At 29.7% G+C, this 18,982-nt stretch overlaps 1 protein-coding gene across 10 annotated transcripts in view; it reads left to right on the plus strand.

Moving 5' to 3' along the window:
- The window catches only part of Shal (Potassium voltage-gated channel protein Shal), a 66,846-nt gene that overhangs the window by 14,319 nt on the left and 33,545 nt on the right, over positions 1–18,982 (plus strand). For all 10 annotated transcript variants that reach the window (XM_035088689.1, XM_035088697.1, XM_035088688.1 and 7 more), the window contains one exon: positions 11,135–11,297. In XM_035088689.1, coding sequence (XP_034944580.1) covers positions 11,135–11,297 — 163 coding nt within the window. The remainder of the gene's footprint in view (positions 1–11,134; positions 11,298–18,982) is intronic.

Consider the following 18,982-nt stretch of genomic DNA (forward strand, 5'->3'; position numbering starts at 1 on the left):
ATTAATTTGTGATTTATTAATTAAATATTAGCATTATAGCTTTTTAAAATATTGTTAATGATATTACTTAACTTGAGATTATCTTAAATTAGAGTATATAAATATTTTCATGAGTATAGATGAAATTTTTATATTAATTAAAAATAAAACATATGTAAAATACTCTAAGAGTGGCGTTTATTGGAAAGTATAAAAATATTCTTATAATTATGAAGACATTTTTTTTCTTCATTTTCAATAGTTTATTTATATAAATATTTTAAATACTTCTTTGTTATATTTTTAGTATTGTTTGTTTCTTACTCAATGACGTGCAAGTTTTAAACTTACTTGTAGAAAAGTTCTACGAGATTAAAACAAAAATAAAAGCTTCCTCGAAAGGTCAAGTCTAGAAGAGCTTTAACGAGATAATAAATATGAAATTTATCACAAAGATGTTGAGACACGATTATAGAGACCTATGGATACCGCAGGTGAAGTGATAAAGCTACCTTTCATGCGACCCTAAAGTTTTCTAATAAACCGAGTATTACTTCAAGGGGAGATTTACGTCATCCAATGTTGACGATAAATTACGAAATGATAGCTATGATAATAATAATAAATAAGTATTTTAACTACTAATTATAAAGCTTAAAAATATCAAAATTTAATTGGCATTTTTTGAAGCATGTTGAAATGATGTTGCAATAATTTAAAAGAAACTTCTTCAACTCTTTCCTCATAAACCCCATGAAGTTGGTTTTGGCAGGTGTCCAACAAATAACACCTAATGTCGGAAGTGGTCATTCGAGAAAAGACATTGAGGTGAAAGCTGATTTTTATATACATTGTGCACAGTTGTCAGACTCTTTTATACTTTTTATATGCCTGGAGAAGCCATTATTTGGCCGAAGAATTTTTCCAATGTCCGTCGCGCCAACTTCTTCGTACGAGTTTGCCAATTGATGGTCGATGTTCTCTGTCTTCTTTATCTTTTTTTTTTCTCCTTAACTTTCTTTATCGTATAACTCAACCCGTTCTTACAATTTCTATGTGGATTAAAGTGGAAGCTCGTTATAGGAATCGAAGCAGCAGTAATTCTTTCTTCTAACATTTACTCTGACAATGACTTATAATCCTGAGTAAGTTCGATGAGTCCATGTCCATTCCTGATAAGCATTGAGGCAAGAAAAATATAAAAAAGATAAGGAAGTAAAGTAGGGAAAACTTTTCATAAGTTTATAACATATAGAAGTTTAAATTAATCATTTATTGTAAGATAAGACCTAAAATAAATGGAGTATATTCCATCTATTGTTTTCGACTCCCAACGTCTTTTCAGAAAATTACTTCAATCCTGATTTGTAGGGCTGATGCGCACATCCGTCAGTCTTAACCACTGGGTAATGTTCTTCTGGCATTCTCCCAACAGCACTTCCCTACCCACCAAATTTCATGAGGGTTTCCTTTCACGAGCTATCAAACCAATTCTTCTTTAATCGATTATTTTGAGATATACTTTGCTTATTTTCCGCTAATTAATTTTATGCGATAAACATTTAAATGCTATTATCAAAAGTATTTCTTAAGTGGACATTTATGTCACTGTAAATGAAACATTTAAATCAATTAAGAGAATGGCTCATTACTTTATTAATGATTAGACCATAAAGTTGATTATAGGGGAAAGTGAAAGGCATTTTGTTACATTGACAAATTCAATTCCTTTATTTTCATTTATTTATTTTTTTTGTCGACAAATTGCCATATTTTTTCTAGGCTTTGCTGTTTTTATGGTAGTATTTCTTGTTTTAATAGCCATGGTAAAATTTGTTTTCACAACAATTTCAGAGAAATTAGATGACAAAATTCAACAAATGATAATGTTTACACTCGGCGTGGTAATTGTTGTTTTGGCCAATTTTATTTGGCTTTAAAAATTCTCTTGGTCTTCTTAATCTTTTTTATTTCTCCAAGTTGACACCTTGTTTTTTCTAGTGGCTCCTTTTGTGTCCTAAAGTTAAATGATGTGAATTAAATGGTACCTCAATTGCTGCTCGATGTAATTCTGTACGTGTTAACGATAGAGTCGTAAAGGATTGTGAGCTAGAAAAGCAGAAGAGAGATGAAAGTGCGGCACACACGTAGACTTGACGATTAGTCGATAAGTCGTTACTGTGTCACTGCGGAGCAATTTCAAGCCACGCCTCTCTTACTCCCTGGAATCCCTCAACAACCCTCTCTGAATGAAATAGACCTTGTTCGCACCCTTTATAAGCCCTTGCTTCGAAACTTCCATGCTCTATATATTTTGGTACTCATCTTTGCTCTCCACTACTTTAAAAGCTACGGAAGTCATTAAATCTCTTCGTTCATCATCGCTATACTGAACAGAAATTATTCAAATTTATTTCAAATTCAGATTAATTTAACACAGTAGACAAAATTTTAAATTCATTACCTAACGCGCTTTTTAACTTTCTTCAAGTTCTTGATGTGATTTAATTATTGCTGTTTAAATTTATTCTGTAAATTAATTTTAGAATATTATTCTTTCATATTTTACTGCTAAATTTTAACTCAACTAGAACGAAAATTCGTAATTATGTGTGATGTGATCATTATTTCGGCATTTTTTATAACAATGAAACTTGGAATGTTGTTAGTTTTTAACAATCTTGTTGAAATTTTATAAATTTTATGAATTAAAAAAGCACAGTGAATGAGTTTTCAATTAAACACAAAAAAATAATAAAATTTATTCAAAAATTGTGTTATTTAAAATCTAACATTTCATGAAATATAAATCTTTATAAATAAAATTGCATTTATTTTTGCAACTCTTATATTTATCAGAAAAGAAGATATCAACATTTTTTTCTATTGTCAAAATCATTTGTATATTCTGTATTGTGATTTTTAATTATACATTCACCTGACAGTCTTTTTTTTTATCAAGATAATTGGATATATGATAGTAATATCTGTTATGAACAAGTTGAAATGAAGATAACATCTGAAATTAGCATATTCCAAAGTGAACTTTCCAATTATCTCATTCAATAATAATTCACTGCACTAATTAGCCCATTAAGGAATTTATTTCCTTTCATAGTACACTATCTACACACAAGTATTTTCATTCAAGTTTACATTCATCAGCAATGTATAATTATACTAATTGAAATTTTTTACATTACATTTTACTTGATTCACACATTAATGAATTTAATTGAAAACAAATGTCAAACTTACTAGTATATCGATTGATTTGTTATTGAATTAAATCTCAGATAGTGAGTCAGTAGAATGTTTGATTGACGCTTGGATGTGATGTAGACGATTAATTCAACATAGGCTAATTTTGTACTTCAGACCCAGACAAGTATTTGGCTACTGAGAACTTTTCAATTTACAGTCTGACTTTGAATAATATTATCACCTGTTTTCATATTAAAAAACCAACAACAAATTATTTCTCATCATTTTACTCCAAAAATGAAGATGTTAAATTTTTTATCAGGTCATTGTATTGAATCTTAGAATTTTAATATATATATATATATATATATATATATTTAACTATCATTAATCATGATTTATTAGAATTTTATTTTAGAAAGTTTCTCCATCAATTCACAGTAGCTTCTTTGGTTTTACGATCATTTACTTGGTTAATGTTTTTAGAATCTTCTATCACCTCCTTGGCAGATATAGATGGATCGAAGTTCTAAGTGTCTGGAGTTCCATACGCTTTTCGCATTACTATTGCAGACAAAAGAATCGGAAGCTTTATACGTAAAAGCTTTACATCCATCAAGTTTCGCATAGATATACTTGGAATTATTTATTCTTTAGTAGAGTATTGGATCCCTGGTGGAATGATTGATTGATGTCGTACAGTTCCTTCCTATCTTGCGCATTGATAACACCATTCTATGATCGACGTCTTTGCTTACTGGAGGATCAAGAATGGCTCAGGAAATTGGGTCACTTCTCACCAAGTCAGTACATTTAACGTTGACGTTGCTGTGGCTTTTCATCGATGGTTCATTTAGCAAAGACTACTCAATTTCTAGACCTAGAATGAATTGGAAAGTCAAGATTTCAGAATGGGTTTACCGAGTTTTCAATAAAATTACCTTTAAATATTTAAAGGTTGATGATTTATATTTGCAATGTGTCAAGTGGAAATTTTATTGCTAGATAAATTTATAAATAAAAAATACAACGTTGATTTGCTTTCGGAAACTCTGATATCTATGAAAAGAGCAAGATAAAATGAGATGGCTAAGAAGCCACGCGGTTGCTTTTAATAGCTCGTAATGTAACTCGTTTACTCTTTCTCTCACTCATTCTCACTCTCTTGCGGTAAGATACTTACCTGTGACAACGGTTGCCAAAAATGTGCAGACAGTTTTCATCGTAAAAGCACCAAGAGAAAAAAAGTGAAAAAAACAACCACAAGTAGATAGAAAAAAAATTCTGAATTTATGGATATATTTCAGACTTAAAATTTTAAAGTTGAGCTTTTTAAGTAGAATAAAAAGTACATCTAATAGAATATAAGTCAACTTATTTGTTGTGAGGTGTGGTTTTTACGGAATAAAATTAGAAAGTTGACAGATTAAATGTTGAAAGTTGATATTTTTCGAAGAATTAACTCTAATTTGAAGGCTTTTATTCAGAATAAAATAAGTTCTCAAATTCGATTGGATATTCAAAAAGCTTTCAGCGGGATTACACAAACTAATCCGGGACACAAGCTCGAGAAGTTACACGAATGGAATAGAAAGCGGTCGCTAAATGAGTCTTTGAATCTTGTAACACATATTGTCTACGTCTACCTACATATGGAGAAGAATAGTTTCCTAGTAGGAATTTCATCAAGCTACGATTTCACTTAGGATACTATATTACTTGACAATTGTAGTAGGATAAAGTTTCACGTTTCATTAATGTAAACTTTCTGAAGATACTCAAGTCAAGGAAATTTTTGTAAGAGGTCAGTTAGCTTACTTAAACTACCCGAGCTTGTGTTAGTTTTTATGACGTGAGTAACAGAAAAAAGTACTTGCCGAAAAATAAACTGAGTACATTATCACGGTTAGAAGTTGAAAAAACAAAATATTTTTCATCTTACTTTGGTGAAAAGACCTTCTCTACTTGCACTACAATATTAAAAAAAAGGTGTGCTTGAAATTTTTGCTGTTTTGTGGTTTACATAAATGTTTGGTTATTCTTCTCTCGAATTTCAGCAATAAAATGACCCTCGAGGAATGATTATTTTCATTTTATTAAAAGGAAGTCAAGATGAGGATTGTTTGATTTAATTTTAATTGTTGACTAATACTCTTGTCCATCCATGCGATTAATTAATATAGTATTAATTAATTGCACATTATGGTTGATATGAACTCGCAAATAATTAATTGAAAATAATTCAAAAATAAACAATAAAATTTGATTTAGCAAACTCTTGTCAAATTTGAATAGACAAACAGTGCTCCATTTTCCTATGAGTCAAAACTGAATTTAAAATTGACGAAATTTTACGTGAATTCGTTGAATATAAATAAAAACACAGTTGAGTTTCTATGAATCTTTAGCCAGGTGGTGGTCTGTTAATATAATGGAGCCAAAGTTTAAACAATAGACTGAATATAGACTAGAAGAATTTATAGTGACAGTCAGAAAAACGATGAACATGATTGTAGTCGTCTGGTTATGACGTCTTTCTCTTTTCTATTCTCTCCTCAAGATCTAAGCTCACGCAGTGTCCGCGATACGACACGCATGTGCTACTGTGCCACGCGTCTAAAGTGCGATGTAGGTATATTTGTGGCGTACATGAAGCTGTGCTTTTCTAAAGATAGCTGCCTCTATCCGACGGACCTTCTGGCTCTCACCACTTTCTCACAGGGAAAATTTCTTTTGCTACCATTTTCTATCTATTTCAATCACCTTCTTTAGTATTTTTGTTCACCATTCATCTTCACTATCCTTTTTTTTTTTTATTCATCCATTTTTTCCCAAAAAGATTTCATTTTCTTATATAGAATTAATCAAGTAAATTGTTCACAATATTTCACTTCTTTGACCTTGTCTGTTTACAATCAAGGTTTTCTACCAAGGGCGTTTTATTAGACAAGAGGATTCAATATAAAACTGGTCTTAGTGAAAAAATAAGGAGCAAATATCAGAAAGGAAAGAGAGAGAAAAAAAACACAAGTTAAATCGTGCTCTCATAATCGACATAAAGCGGCTTTCGGGTTCAGAGATTGCTGTTTTTTCTCGAGTTCGTAATTTCAGTGTTTTTTTCGCGCCTCCACAACATTTCATCCCTCTTGGCATTTTCGCGCATTACTGTGGCCTCCTCTTGTTCAGTGGTGCGATCAAGGCTCATAGTAGTACAAAGAAAAGCTTAAAAGTACGTTTTTTCTACTTTCCCTTGAAAGGAATTAGAAAAGAAGCTCACATAAATTTCGAGATTTTTCTGCTATCAAGTACATTAAGAAATTTTTGTATTTACACTCTTTTCCATTTAATCTTTTTAATTAATTTTTTAAATTCCAACAGATTAATAAATCAAGATGATTACCACGAATAAGTGAATTTGAGTTAAATACAAAAATGAATTAGAGAAAAGAAATTTGTTGATTAATTAAAAAGTCAATTAGTCATTTGATAGAATTGTATTAAGTAGTTTATTCTAGTATGGGATATGTGTAATTAAGTCATCGTTTGATCTGTTTGCACAAATAGATCTTCAAAGAAATCTCAAGAGTCTTAAAAAGTCTTTTAATACCACCAAGAGTTCCTGAGCTTATAAAGGTGTGAAAACGATCGTTTATGACTCGTGAGATGTTTTTAATCTAGTCTCAAATCCAACAAAATGGCCTTCGCATGTTCATGCCCTTGTGGATGACGACGTTCTTTGACTTCCGGTTGCATGTAGCTCAGAGATAAGACAAAGGAACAGTATCTTTACGAGGTCTTGCATGCATAATCTACCTGGCAAGTTCTCAATGATATTATTATTAACTGGAATGATATAGTAGCAATACACTAGTGAGCTGCACAAGGAATGAAGGAATTCACAAGAGCGCGAAGATGATGGAAAGCAAGAGTTGTATATTAGCTTCTCTTTTAGATCCACTGACACTCCCTGAAGGTTTCTAAATAAATGTGTGTGCTCATCGTTCTCTTATTTGCAAAGGGAAAGCCTTTGCGGGAGACATGAAACATAAATCCAATGTGATGTTTAACGAGCAAGCCAAGTAATTAATAACTAGAATTATGAAAAAGGTGTTAATGAGAGAAAATTTATGTTTCAGTTGTTGTATTTCCTATTTTTTCTCGTGGGCTTTTTTAATGTTCTCTATGCTATTGTTTTTTCTATTCAAGTAAACTGCTGTGTTTAGTGATTGTATAGTAGGCGAGATAAAATTAAAAAAAAAAAAAAAATGTTTCGCTTTACAGAAAGCATGTTTTATTCATACTTGAAAATAAAATATTTTTTATTTAGAAAATTTATGTTACCATCACAATGTATTAACATATTCTTTTTTATTAAAGTGACTGTGTTCTAGAATTGTTTCTTTCATATGATGATAGGTAGAGGAGTTGTTTTAATCCAAGATGTTAAAAAAAATAAAAATTGTGATTTGAAGTAATTTTTATAAAAAAAAATTTTTTAGAGAATAATAAAAAAAGAAATAGAGGTTGGTAATAAAATTTAATGATGATGTTAGAGCTCTGGTAGTAAAGTGAAACTTAACGTAAGAGTAAGAATTAAATAATTAAGTTTGCTACACAATAAAGTTTAACAATAAAATTGAAATTAACATTAGAGTTCTAATTATACAGAAAATTACATCGGATTCATTTGACCTGATGAGAATTTTCTTTACAATACAAAACTGGTTCATACCAAGAGTTTGTTTCTGATCAACGTTCGAATTAAATTAAATACTTCCTGATTTCATTAAAAGTAACCCAACTGATTTGATTTAAATTTTATTTTCTTAAAAGGAACACTTGGAAATTTAAACCCCAATATTTACCAAATTCAAAATGTAATTTATAATTCCTTGTAAAGCGATGTAAATTACATTATGTGAATAATTTATACTTGAGCTGATTATAAACGTCATAAAGCTCTCAACAGAACTAAGCTTCCAGCAGCTTTTGACGTTCAACCACGTTCGTCGATTGTCGAACAAATATTCACTCAGACGAGACCAATCACAGTCGAAAGCTCGTTTTACATAATCTGCACGCTCAACTCCTACTACTGCAATCCTAGAGCAGCATCGCTTATCAAATTAAGTCGCGCGCAACGCGACGACCCTTCCGGGGAATGGCACAGGTATTCTATGTCTCTCTGGAATTTACCATCATGCACAATAATTCGTGGTATCACAGGTACACTTGTGATTAAGTGAGCAAGACTAGAATTATATATTCAAGTCTCTTACTGAACTATACATCAAATTTTATCATTCCTTCTTATCCTAACTTTTTATTTTGTTTTCAAATTATGATATATAAAAAAAATTTATCTCTCTAGAGGATAACTTTTTTTTTGAAGCTTTAAAATCAAAAGTCAATGGAATATTAATTTAATAGAGGACTTTTTATTCCTTATTACATAAGTCTCTTAGTTTAATTAAATTTTATAGAAAAGTATAAAAAAATGTTTATTTTAAAATTAGTTGATTAGTTTTAGTAGAGAAAAAGTATCCTTTTATTTGCAGAGAGAATTTTTTCATTGAAAAACTGACCAAGAAGAAGTGGGAAATAATTTCTTATTTACTGTGAAATCTACTCTATATAAGGTATAAATTCAGAGCTTTCGAGTTGTTTATTAGAATTCAATAGAAGTTTTTTTTAAACTTTGATACATCGTCACAACTTGTTTTCTCTTGAGCAAAAAATTTAAGAATTGATGAAACAACTTTCTGCAGTGTTGACAAAAGCTAAATAATTTTTATTTTATTTTCTACCATGAAACAACACAAAAATTGTTAGATTTGTATAAAGTTTAAAAGCTTTTAACTTCAAAGAAAGATTTGAGTCACTTTTATTATTTTTTTTTTGTTAAGAGTAAAATAAAGTGCAAGTGTGTTTTTTTGAATCATGTGACAGTACCTTTACGATTCTATGAAAACGATCTAGATCCTTTATCCTATTTTTTTATGCATACTACCTGTTATCAAAGCACCTCGAGCTTTTTACCTTGAGGTTGTAAGCTTTGTAGGTCGCAAAACGGAGTCATGGATGGATCGATGTACTTCATGAAATTTCAAGGTATTGCTGTACTATTTCCGGTACCTTAGACTTGCCAGAGAAAGAGTCAACTGAGTAGAAAACGGTCTCACGTATATGTTGTAAACGTAATAGAGTGGACTTGTATTAGGTCTAAACATTCCTTTGGAGGCAGACAAGTTAATGGTTGACAATTCCTTTAATTTTACGCTCTGTTCAATTTATTTTTTGCACTTTAATCTTTTTGGTTCGACATCAAAGAATTTTTATATTTTATTTTTTTGCCTTTCATTACTACGGCTAATGACAAAAAGAAATGAACATATAATTCAAGCTGTTTGGATTATAATTTAAATGATGAAAGGAAGCTTATTATTTATTAATTACAAGCGAAAAAAAATGGAATGTATTCCATATAAATTATAATTAAAGATATTGCATTGATCTTAAATTAATTCTGTAATTTACACCACAAGAAATTCGATTAAATTATACCGAAGACGTCTTTTAATTATCTTTAATTGAAGCTTTAATACGATGGGAATAATTCTATTGCACGCAAAACCTCTGACCTACTTAGTCAAGTCTCAGACATACTGGCAAAGAAAAGGAAAAGTTTGTGGTGTTTTCAGTAAGAGATTTGGATAATCAATTTAAAGAGGAGAGGTGAAGGAAACGAAACAATAGGAGGATATTTCAATAGGGATCAAATTATCGCATAACTTGATATCAACAAAATATATTAATGGATAATTTTTTTTTAATGCAAAGAAAAAAAATATAAAAAAAAATTCCACGAGCAATATTTTATATCACCATTAATTAATTCTATGTTTTATTATAATAATAAACTACAGTAATAAAAATTTTAGTCTATGTTCTTTTAGTGGCATTTTATATAATAATAACATAGAAAGAACATTTTCATATAAAATTTGATGTTTTATTAACTGCAAAAAATATGACGATGTCCAATAAAAAATTACCGGCTTTTTCTCGTATTTGTTGAGCGTAAAAAGGTAAAGTAAAATATAACAACGGTTCACGGTAAAATAAATTATTTCAAGCGGTAGTATGGTAACAAAAAACAAAAAAGAGAGAAATGAAGCATGTGTTTCCGCGTAAGAACCTCAACATCATTGGTAGCTTTACTTTCTCTCTCATCTACTTCCCTTCAAATTTATTTACCCGGTGTGACCTCACATATTCTAGGTATTAAATTGGCGGAAAAGACCGCGGAAGCTCCGAAATGATGAGAACATAAATAAAAAAAAATGTAAGACTATAAAACAAGGGGGAAATGAAATAGGAAAATTGTCCGGCGATGATTCTTTCAGGAAACGTATTTTTCAACGGGTTCGTCCTTCGAGGTTGTCACGCGCAGATGAATATTGCAACCAGGTCATTTTATCCCGGGTTAACCCTGTGGAACTTGTGGGATACGCCCTTGTCGTTGTAGTAGAAAAGTCAGTCCATAGACTTGCTGGTGTAGAGAACAAGAAACCAGGCATGGCGAACTGAAGAGCTAGAAATAGACGGAAAGAAAAAAGTTTAAAAAAAAAAATAATAATAAAAAACCCATCTGGAGGCCTTCTCTTTTCTACGTGCTGTCGCATCGGTCACCATTATGGAGAATCGGTTATCCGGCTTGCTAGACACGTCGTTGCATGTGCAAAATTTTTATTGATCAAAGGCAATTCAAATCGTTGGGACACTTGTACCTTTCGCTGTATGATAAAATATGAACAATCCACTTGGCCAATTTTTCTTATACTTTTTCATAGAATTTTACCAATAATCCTTGGATGCATAGTGAATATAAATTAACGTGATCTAGAAAATGGGACTAAATCATAAAAGATAAATTTATTTTTCTTTCCAGATACGGTGATATGGTGCCAGAAACGATTGCGGGAAAAATAGTGGGTGGTGTATGCTCACTCAGCGGAGTATTGGTAATAGCCTTGCCTGTGCCTGTAATTGTCAGTAACTTCAGTCGAATTTATCACCAAAATCAACGTGCTGATAAAAGAAAAGCTCAAAGGGTAAGTTTATTAATAATTATTATGCGATATTTTGAGATTTTTATTTATTTTAATTAGGTAATACTTGATTTATTTAATTAGGACAGGTCGTGTGTGAATATAGAAAATTAAGTGTTCTGAGAATACATTTCTCTGAGAAACTAAAAATAAATTCGAAAGTTCATAAAGGGTGGAAAAATTATTCCCACAGTTATATTATTTATTTTTGATGGATGCTATTTTAATTAATTACATAATATTATTGGAAATTAATTCAAGAGATGATGAAATTTTTTTGAAACTATCAAAACTAAAACAATTGATCACAATCGCTTCTGATTTAATATTAACGTCAAAATAAAATCTCAAAAGTTTTTAAATTACAATTAAAATTCATTTTACTTTTGATAAAAAAAATTTCAAATATATTTTTTAAACTTTTATAATAAAATTTTTTACAGTTCGATTATTTCCATCTGTGAAAAAATTTTTTAAATATCAACAGTGTAAAAAACATTCGTTGGTAAAAATTCGAACATGTTTAAACATTATGAACGTTTGAATAAATATTCACTCCAATAAACAATAAATTCCATTTGTTAAATTTTTTCTAAAATTTGTTTAAAATATTCAAAAAATTTTCATTTACTGTAAATTAAAATAATTCTATCCACTTCGTTATTGAATCAATCATATCAAATAAATTCTAAACATATTAATATCAATTGATTATATACAATCAAATAGAATAGAACAATCACTGATGATGTTTCTTCAAATAACATTCACAGTATGATCTCTATAACTCTCACGAACTAATCCAATAGACCATTCTAACATTTCTAAAGTTTGCCTTTATATAATAAGCTTCTGTATTATCGGTATTGAACTGACAACGGATTCTGCAAACCGATTTCTCATGAAGCTAAAGCCTCATTTCCGTACCAGTCATAATCCAATAAGTAATAAGACTCCTTTAATGCTCATGAAATGAAAATTTACGTCATGATGTCTGGCTGAAGCAACGGTTTTTCTCCTTATAAATGTCTACACGGTGATTTATTACAAAATGCAAATAAAACAGTAGATGTTATACTGTAATGAATGTGGTACAAAGTTTCAAAACGAGTAGTAACATATGCCTACCTAATTCAAAGATTCTTGTTCACGTAGCAGTGATTTACAACACATTCGCGAGGTTGCAGAACGTGGCTACGTTTATCTCTCGGTGGAATAATGGCAATAAAATGTGGTGGTGAGGATATTGTGAAAGTCTTGTGGGTATACAAGTGTAGTAATGCACGAGATCTAAGTTCAAGTTGTATTCAGAGCATTGGCCAATGTTAACGGTTTTCCCCAAGAGCTTTATAACAGTCTTATGCATTGAGAAAAGCTGTAATGGATATGTTGAGATTATTCTTTAAGTAACAAAACCACTTTGGGAATTTTAGTAGATAGATAAAGGTATTCCCCAAGGTAAAACAAAGTCAGTAACAACTTGTATATTGTAACTCGTTAAAATTCAAAACAATCAAGTTGATGGTATTGAAATAAGCCTAATTAAAAAGGAAAAAAAATCGACTCTTCCATTCTTTTTTTTCATTCTTTTACCAATTCCTATTATCTGTTGAATGGAAAGTTTGCGAAAACTCAGAAATCTGTTCAATAATGGAAAAAGTTTAAGCGAGAACGCTAGTGACAAGTGGAAGGGATAAGAATAAAGCTAGTGACATCTTTTCGTTTAATTGCTATGTGCTTGGAGAGTAATAAAGTTTTTGCCCAATGCATACAAGTTCACTAAGGAAGGAAAAGGGATGTATGTGGAGTTAAAACAAGTAAAAAGTAAGCTTGAGGGTATATTTTATTACTTGGGATGAATAATAATGAGACGAGACAAAGGTAGACCAGGAATTTCTACATGAACTGATGAGAAATCTAGTGGTTGTTTAACTTGAACTTACGGGATTACTCGGAATGCATAAGGGAATGTATTTAACAGGAATTCGACATATTTTATCTTTACGTTTTAGTAATTTTTTATTTTTTTAATGACTTACTTTTGTACTATGTAATCCATTTTCAATGTAATTTAAAAGCTAAACGAAAATGGTCCAATGAGAGTTGTCATCAAGAGGAAACTCCATTGTAACAACAACAATGTACTTAAAATCTTTTATCGATTATTTAATGAACTATAAAATTTTTAATTTAAAAAATTTAAGTTTATTTATAATTTATTTCCTGAAGATTTAAAAATGTTTTGAAAGTTGTAAAAAAAAAAGAAGCCATAAATGGAATGAATACTTTAACGTAATATCTTTTATAATATTTTTCAACTAAATGGCTGATGTCACATGCATAATTCTTTAGCTATTTAAAGTAATTTCATAGAGTTTAGTTTAATCATAAGCACTTGAGGACAACGGTAATTTATTCAAATAGCTTTTTTCATGCTGTAAAATTTTATTAAAATTTTAACAAAAAAAAGAACTTGAATGAAATAATTCTTGAAATGCAAATTAATAAGTACACTTCTCATAAAAAAATATTTCATTTTAAAATGATAGTGTTTTGAAAAACATATGACAGAGAAAAATATCCCATCCGTTACATCTTCATTCTATAAATAAAACCCATTAATTTACGTTTATTCTACTAAATGTCAACGATGTAAAGGTTGACAAAGTTCATTCCTCATCAACTAAGAAGCTTATTAGATGATAAAACAACATTGCTTCAGTTGTTATTGATAAAAACGACAATCAATTGGATAGTTTTTTACAAAACTTTTTATCCCCATGAATTATAGATATCCTCGACTAAAAATTATTTTTCTTCTAAATGATCATCATTAAGGAAAGAATATTTATCTAGCTCGAATAATTTTCCATCTAATTAATTTTTATCACTAAAATTAGAAATTTATTCTATGACGACCTTTCATCTATTTCTTGAAATAAAGGTAAAATAGCAGGTCGGTTATTCTAATTTAAACCCATTATCGAGTTACGTTCAGTTTACGTTCGGTTCGTTGAACTGACACTTTGATGCAATATTAAATTGCCAAGTAGTTTCTTGTCATCATCAGCAAAGGCCGAACCAGATACCAGACTTTATATCATGTTAGATTAGTTACAAGGCTTTTAGAACAAGGGTTTAAATATTTTGGTCGTTGTTGAATAAATAGCCGATAGTCGATAATGATAATTATAACAAATATGCTTAGCATGTCATTGTTAAAGGCTTTAGGTGAAGCGATAAAATCGTTAGGAGTGAGTTATGAATATTCTATATTTAATACGTGAAACATAGCCCTCAAATATTCGTGATTGGATGATAAATACAAGGCTTGGGTAATTTTTTTTTCAACTTTTCCGCTGATTCATGAGATTGAGCATGTAATAATTCAAAATTGTGTTTTATTGAATATTTAAAATGAACGCCAGTCAGCAGAAATGAATGGCAGTATCAAAATCTATCGGTCTGCTATATATATAGAGAGAGAAGTTTTTTTATTTTATAATGTCACTCCAACTTGAAACAAAAGTATCTCAACAGCAGGAAATTGAACGACAGGATTTCGTACCATACCACCAGACTTCATTTGATGACTTGGGTTAGTAAAGTTTTATTTGGCTTTGGATAAGAAAAACTGAGGTAAAATAATATGACATCTAGAAGGAATCCAATTGATTCTTTTGATGATTGACTTGCTGATTGATGTAGAAAATTTTTGATATGATTATTAGAATGTAGGATATTTTTTAATATATAGCATTTAATTAATGCAATGCTTTATGATTTAATTGAAAAAAATAAAAACCTGATGAAACAAATATAGAAAATGAATTATTCATTCACTATGTCAGTTATCTGGTTTTCACATCATGAAAGGCTAATTATTCAAGCGTTAATTAAATTTTTTTTATTCAAACTTATGTATTACTATTATTACCATAGTAATAATATGGAAGTTAATGTGTTTGTTTTATTCTGTTGTGTTTTACTTAAGTTGCCTAAAGTTGTTGAAAGCAAAATATAAACGACGTGGAGTCAGGGATTTTTCGAGTGGTAAACTTATTTCTTTTAAAACTTTAAGAGCTATTGGATACGATTTTCTTCAACTTCTAAATAATGAGTCGATTGAAAATGCAATTGACGACAGAATGTTTATTGCAAATAATCATTGAAAGAAATAAGTTCACTGAATATTTGGATGATAAATTTTTATTAACAAATTAAATTTAACTCATCATAAATTTTAACGAGTAATCAAGTATTGGTTGGTAGAATTCCTTTTTTTTTTTTTATTGTTATTGTTATAAGAAGGTATACATAGTATTGATTTTCTACGTTTTATCAGCAACTAAACCACAGTTTCTTGACATTTTATATAGGACGGAATGAAATCAAGTCCAAAACAAAATTAAATATATATAAAACTAAAACTTTTTATGGGTACTAAAGTCTTAAACTACTGAATAATTTTATAAATTCTATGAAATCCTCTTAAACTTATTTTCCCTTGTGAAGTTACACTTCTTGTACAACAAATAATAGTTCATTTGCGCAGCATAAGACCATGTATATTTTCGTAATATTATTTAAGTTATTCAAATATTCTAAATTTACATAAGTACTTGGGAAATAAGTAATAGCAACATTCAATGCTATTTTGGTATTTTCATATTTACTGTTTAGCTAAATGATGTGAATTATTTCAAAAAATTCGAGTTGATAGAGTTTAAGAAGGGAGGAAAAAAAAATTCTAAGAGAATAAAATTTCTATAGTTTTCTTAGTCAAAGCCATCACTCTATAGTTTCTGAAATATTGATTTTCAAAGCAAAGTGGTCCAATCATAGTAACCTTCCCCTATATTTCTCATTTGATAAATAACAGACGGAATGTTAAAAATATTTTTATTTTTATATACACCATCTGTGCTGACCTTACTTCAACTTTATTTACATTTTTCTACCTCTGTGTTTCACGTTTTTCTTCGACTTTTTTTATTCCATTACCTATTCCTTTTCCTATGCTTACACTCAAGCGATATCACTGCTACATACCACTGTAATATGAGCGTCGTGGTCTACTCGAGTCTTGAATGCCGACGGTTCAGACAGTGAGGAGTTTATTTTGGATCCATGCCAAAAGCTATACTTTTAGTTCATTATCACTATCTTCGTCAAAGAAAAATTTATTTGAATAAAAAAACAAAGAATAGTAAATGAGCAATAATAGAACGATGAGGAAATAAATTAGCATTAATTAACGACAACTATTTCATGTGTAAATATGAAAATAAAAGATGGAAAGAAAATAATTTATACTTTTTTAAACTTATGTGGAATGTTTATTGATTTATTTATGATAGGTTTTTAGTTGATTGTACCTCATAAACAACAGAAAACTATTATTTCCAATGCTTTGGAACTCATGAAAGGCTTGAGCTTTATCGTTAGCATGCATGCTTGCTTTTTTGAGATCAAAAAAGCTTCTTTCACGTTGATGCACCAAACTTGAAAAATTATTTCGACTTTTATTGCTCCAAGTGGAGTAAACAAATTGTACAAAAGAGTTTTATAAAGTTATTAAGATGATAACTACTTGATTGTTTATAATGCTTTCCTCTTTTTTTTTATTTCTTTCAGTCATTTAATAAACATTTACATCACTTTAAATGTTCTTAAATTGTGGTAATATAATATCACAATAAAAAAAACATTAAAATGTCTGAACAATAATTGAGTAACTTCACTTATAAATTTTCGATTCAAAAGAAAAAATCAAAAAGAATGACTGATAAAAAATCTATTATTTAACTTCGGAAAAATGTCATGTAATTTTTATATTTTTGATTAAAAAAGTTTCCCCTTTTATCTCTATTTTGCATGGAGTCAGTGTTTTCTCAAGTTATTAGAGAATGGAATATTAAATTTTTTTTTCAAGTTGTTGCACTGTGATGGAGATGAATAAAAATAAAAAATTATTCTTAAGGGTCACATATACATCTAGGACGGAATATTCATGAAGTTTCATTGAGTTTCAGAAACTCTGAACAGATTTGATGAGCATAAGATTGATGCTAATGCCTTTCAATGGTGTCAATGTAGAAATAAATAATCAGAATAAAAAGATTTGTCCTTACTTGGAGTTTGAGAGCTACTCGAGTTACTTGAACAAATAGCTTGTACTGGATTCTCAACTCAAGAGTACTTAAAGGTAGAAATTCTCCAAGGTAAGATGGAAACCCGGGGCTTTTAGGTTCTTGCGATAAACTTGGATGTACACTGTGATGCCAAGCTTAATAGAGTTTTATACTTGCACCATGGTAACTAATAGAAGCTACTAGTTGTTTGGTTCAAGTCAGGATTAATTTATCTTTTGTATTCATGTGATGTGATCAAAAATTATCAACAATTTCGTCATGGAATTAAAGTACTTTAAAGGTGTTAGAGTAAAACCAATTTACTCTTTCGAATATATTTTTTTTTCCTTTTCCGTTGAAAAATTATATACCAAGGTGGTATTCGTTGATAGCTATGTAATGAATACATTTCAATATATTTTTTGAAATTTAAAAATATTATTATATTTAAATATTAAAAACCTACTTATTATAATAGAAAAGTAAGAAAGAGGCATTATTTCAATTTCTTTTTCATTTGGAAATGTCAGTTGTATTTCATGAATAATTCGTTGACGTATATGTGACAGGTTCGTTAAGCTCTTTCATGGTTACGTGTAATATATTTACTCTGAAAACCCGAGAGGCATTCAGGTTAAAACGAATGTTTTGTGAATCTGCAATTTCCGTACAACAAAACCATCAACAACGCCCGCATTGCCGATTCACTCGTCACGTCCGTGAATTTGACGAGGCCATTTTTTTTACACCACATCCCTCTGAATAGTGAAACATTTTCCAATTGTATTTTACTTTCTTCACATGAAAAAAAAAAAATCACGATTGCCAATCATATACAAGAGCACATTTTAAAATTGATGGTCATTTTAGCAATGTTTCTTTTTTCGTCTTTTTGCTCATAAATTTCCCCCATGTCATCATGTAAATTCAACAGGGATAAAATTTATCCTTCAATCCATACCAAACACGTTCATTATTCCTTGTATCCTCATGATAATAAAATACAAACTATTTTGTATAATCAATGAATAAATCATGCCCAATAAACTCAAGGAAGAAAAAATCGAATTAAATAACACTAGTATTTGTTAGAAATAGTGAATATAACATTTTTTATTTTCAAATGTTGAAATATCGATTACAGAGATAATTAGAGAATAATTAAAGTTGTAACATTCATTTATTAAAATAATAAGTCGTAATTAATCTGCTAATGGTGTTATCATAAGATGTTATCGTTAAAGGATGGAGGTAACCATTAATCAAGAGTATTATTATAATAACGTGCAAGGAGATTATGTCGTGTTTTTCACAAGGAAATTAGACATGAAAGGATTAATCGAGCGATCATACGGCATTTGTGAATTTTACTCGACTGATTCAGTCATAAAATTCTTTGAGAGTGGAATAGGGCTGAAAATTAGATAGAAATTCGAAGAAATGTCTGTATGCATGAATCTCGAGGTTGAGATTTAACTCTGACAAAAGTGAGATATTGTTATCGCGTGACCTTTGGCTTTCGTTAAATCAGCTTAACCTTTGCAAATTTACAGC

The sequence above is a fragment of the Chelonus insularis genome, unplaced genomic scaffold (genome assembly GCF_013357705.1).
Source record: "Chelonus insularis isolate UGA/USDA-ARS -01 unplaced genomic scaffold, ASM1335770v1 contig_568_pilon, whole genome shotgun sequence".
NCBI classification, from domain to species: Eukaryota; Metazoa; Arthropoda; class Insecta; order Hymenoptera; family Braconidae; genus Chelonus; species Chelonus insularis.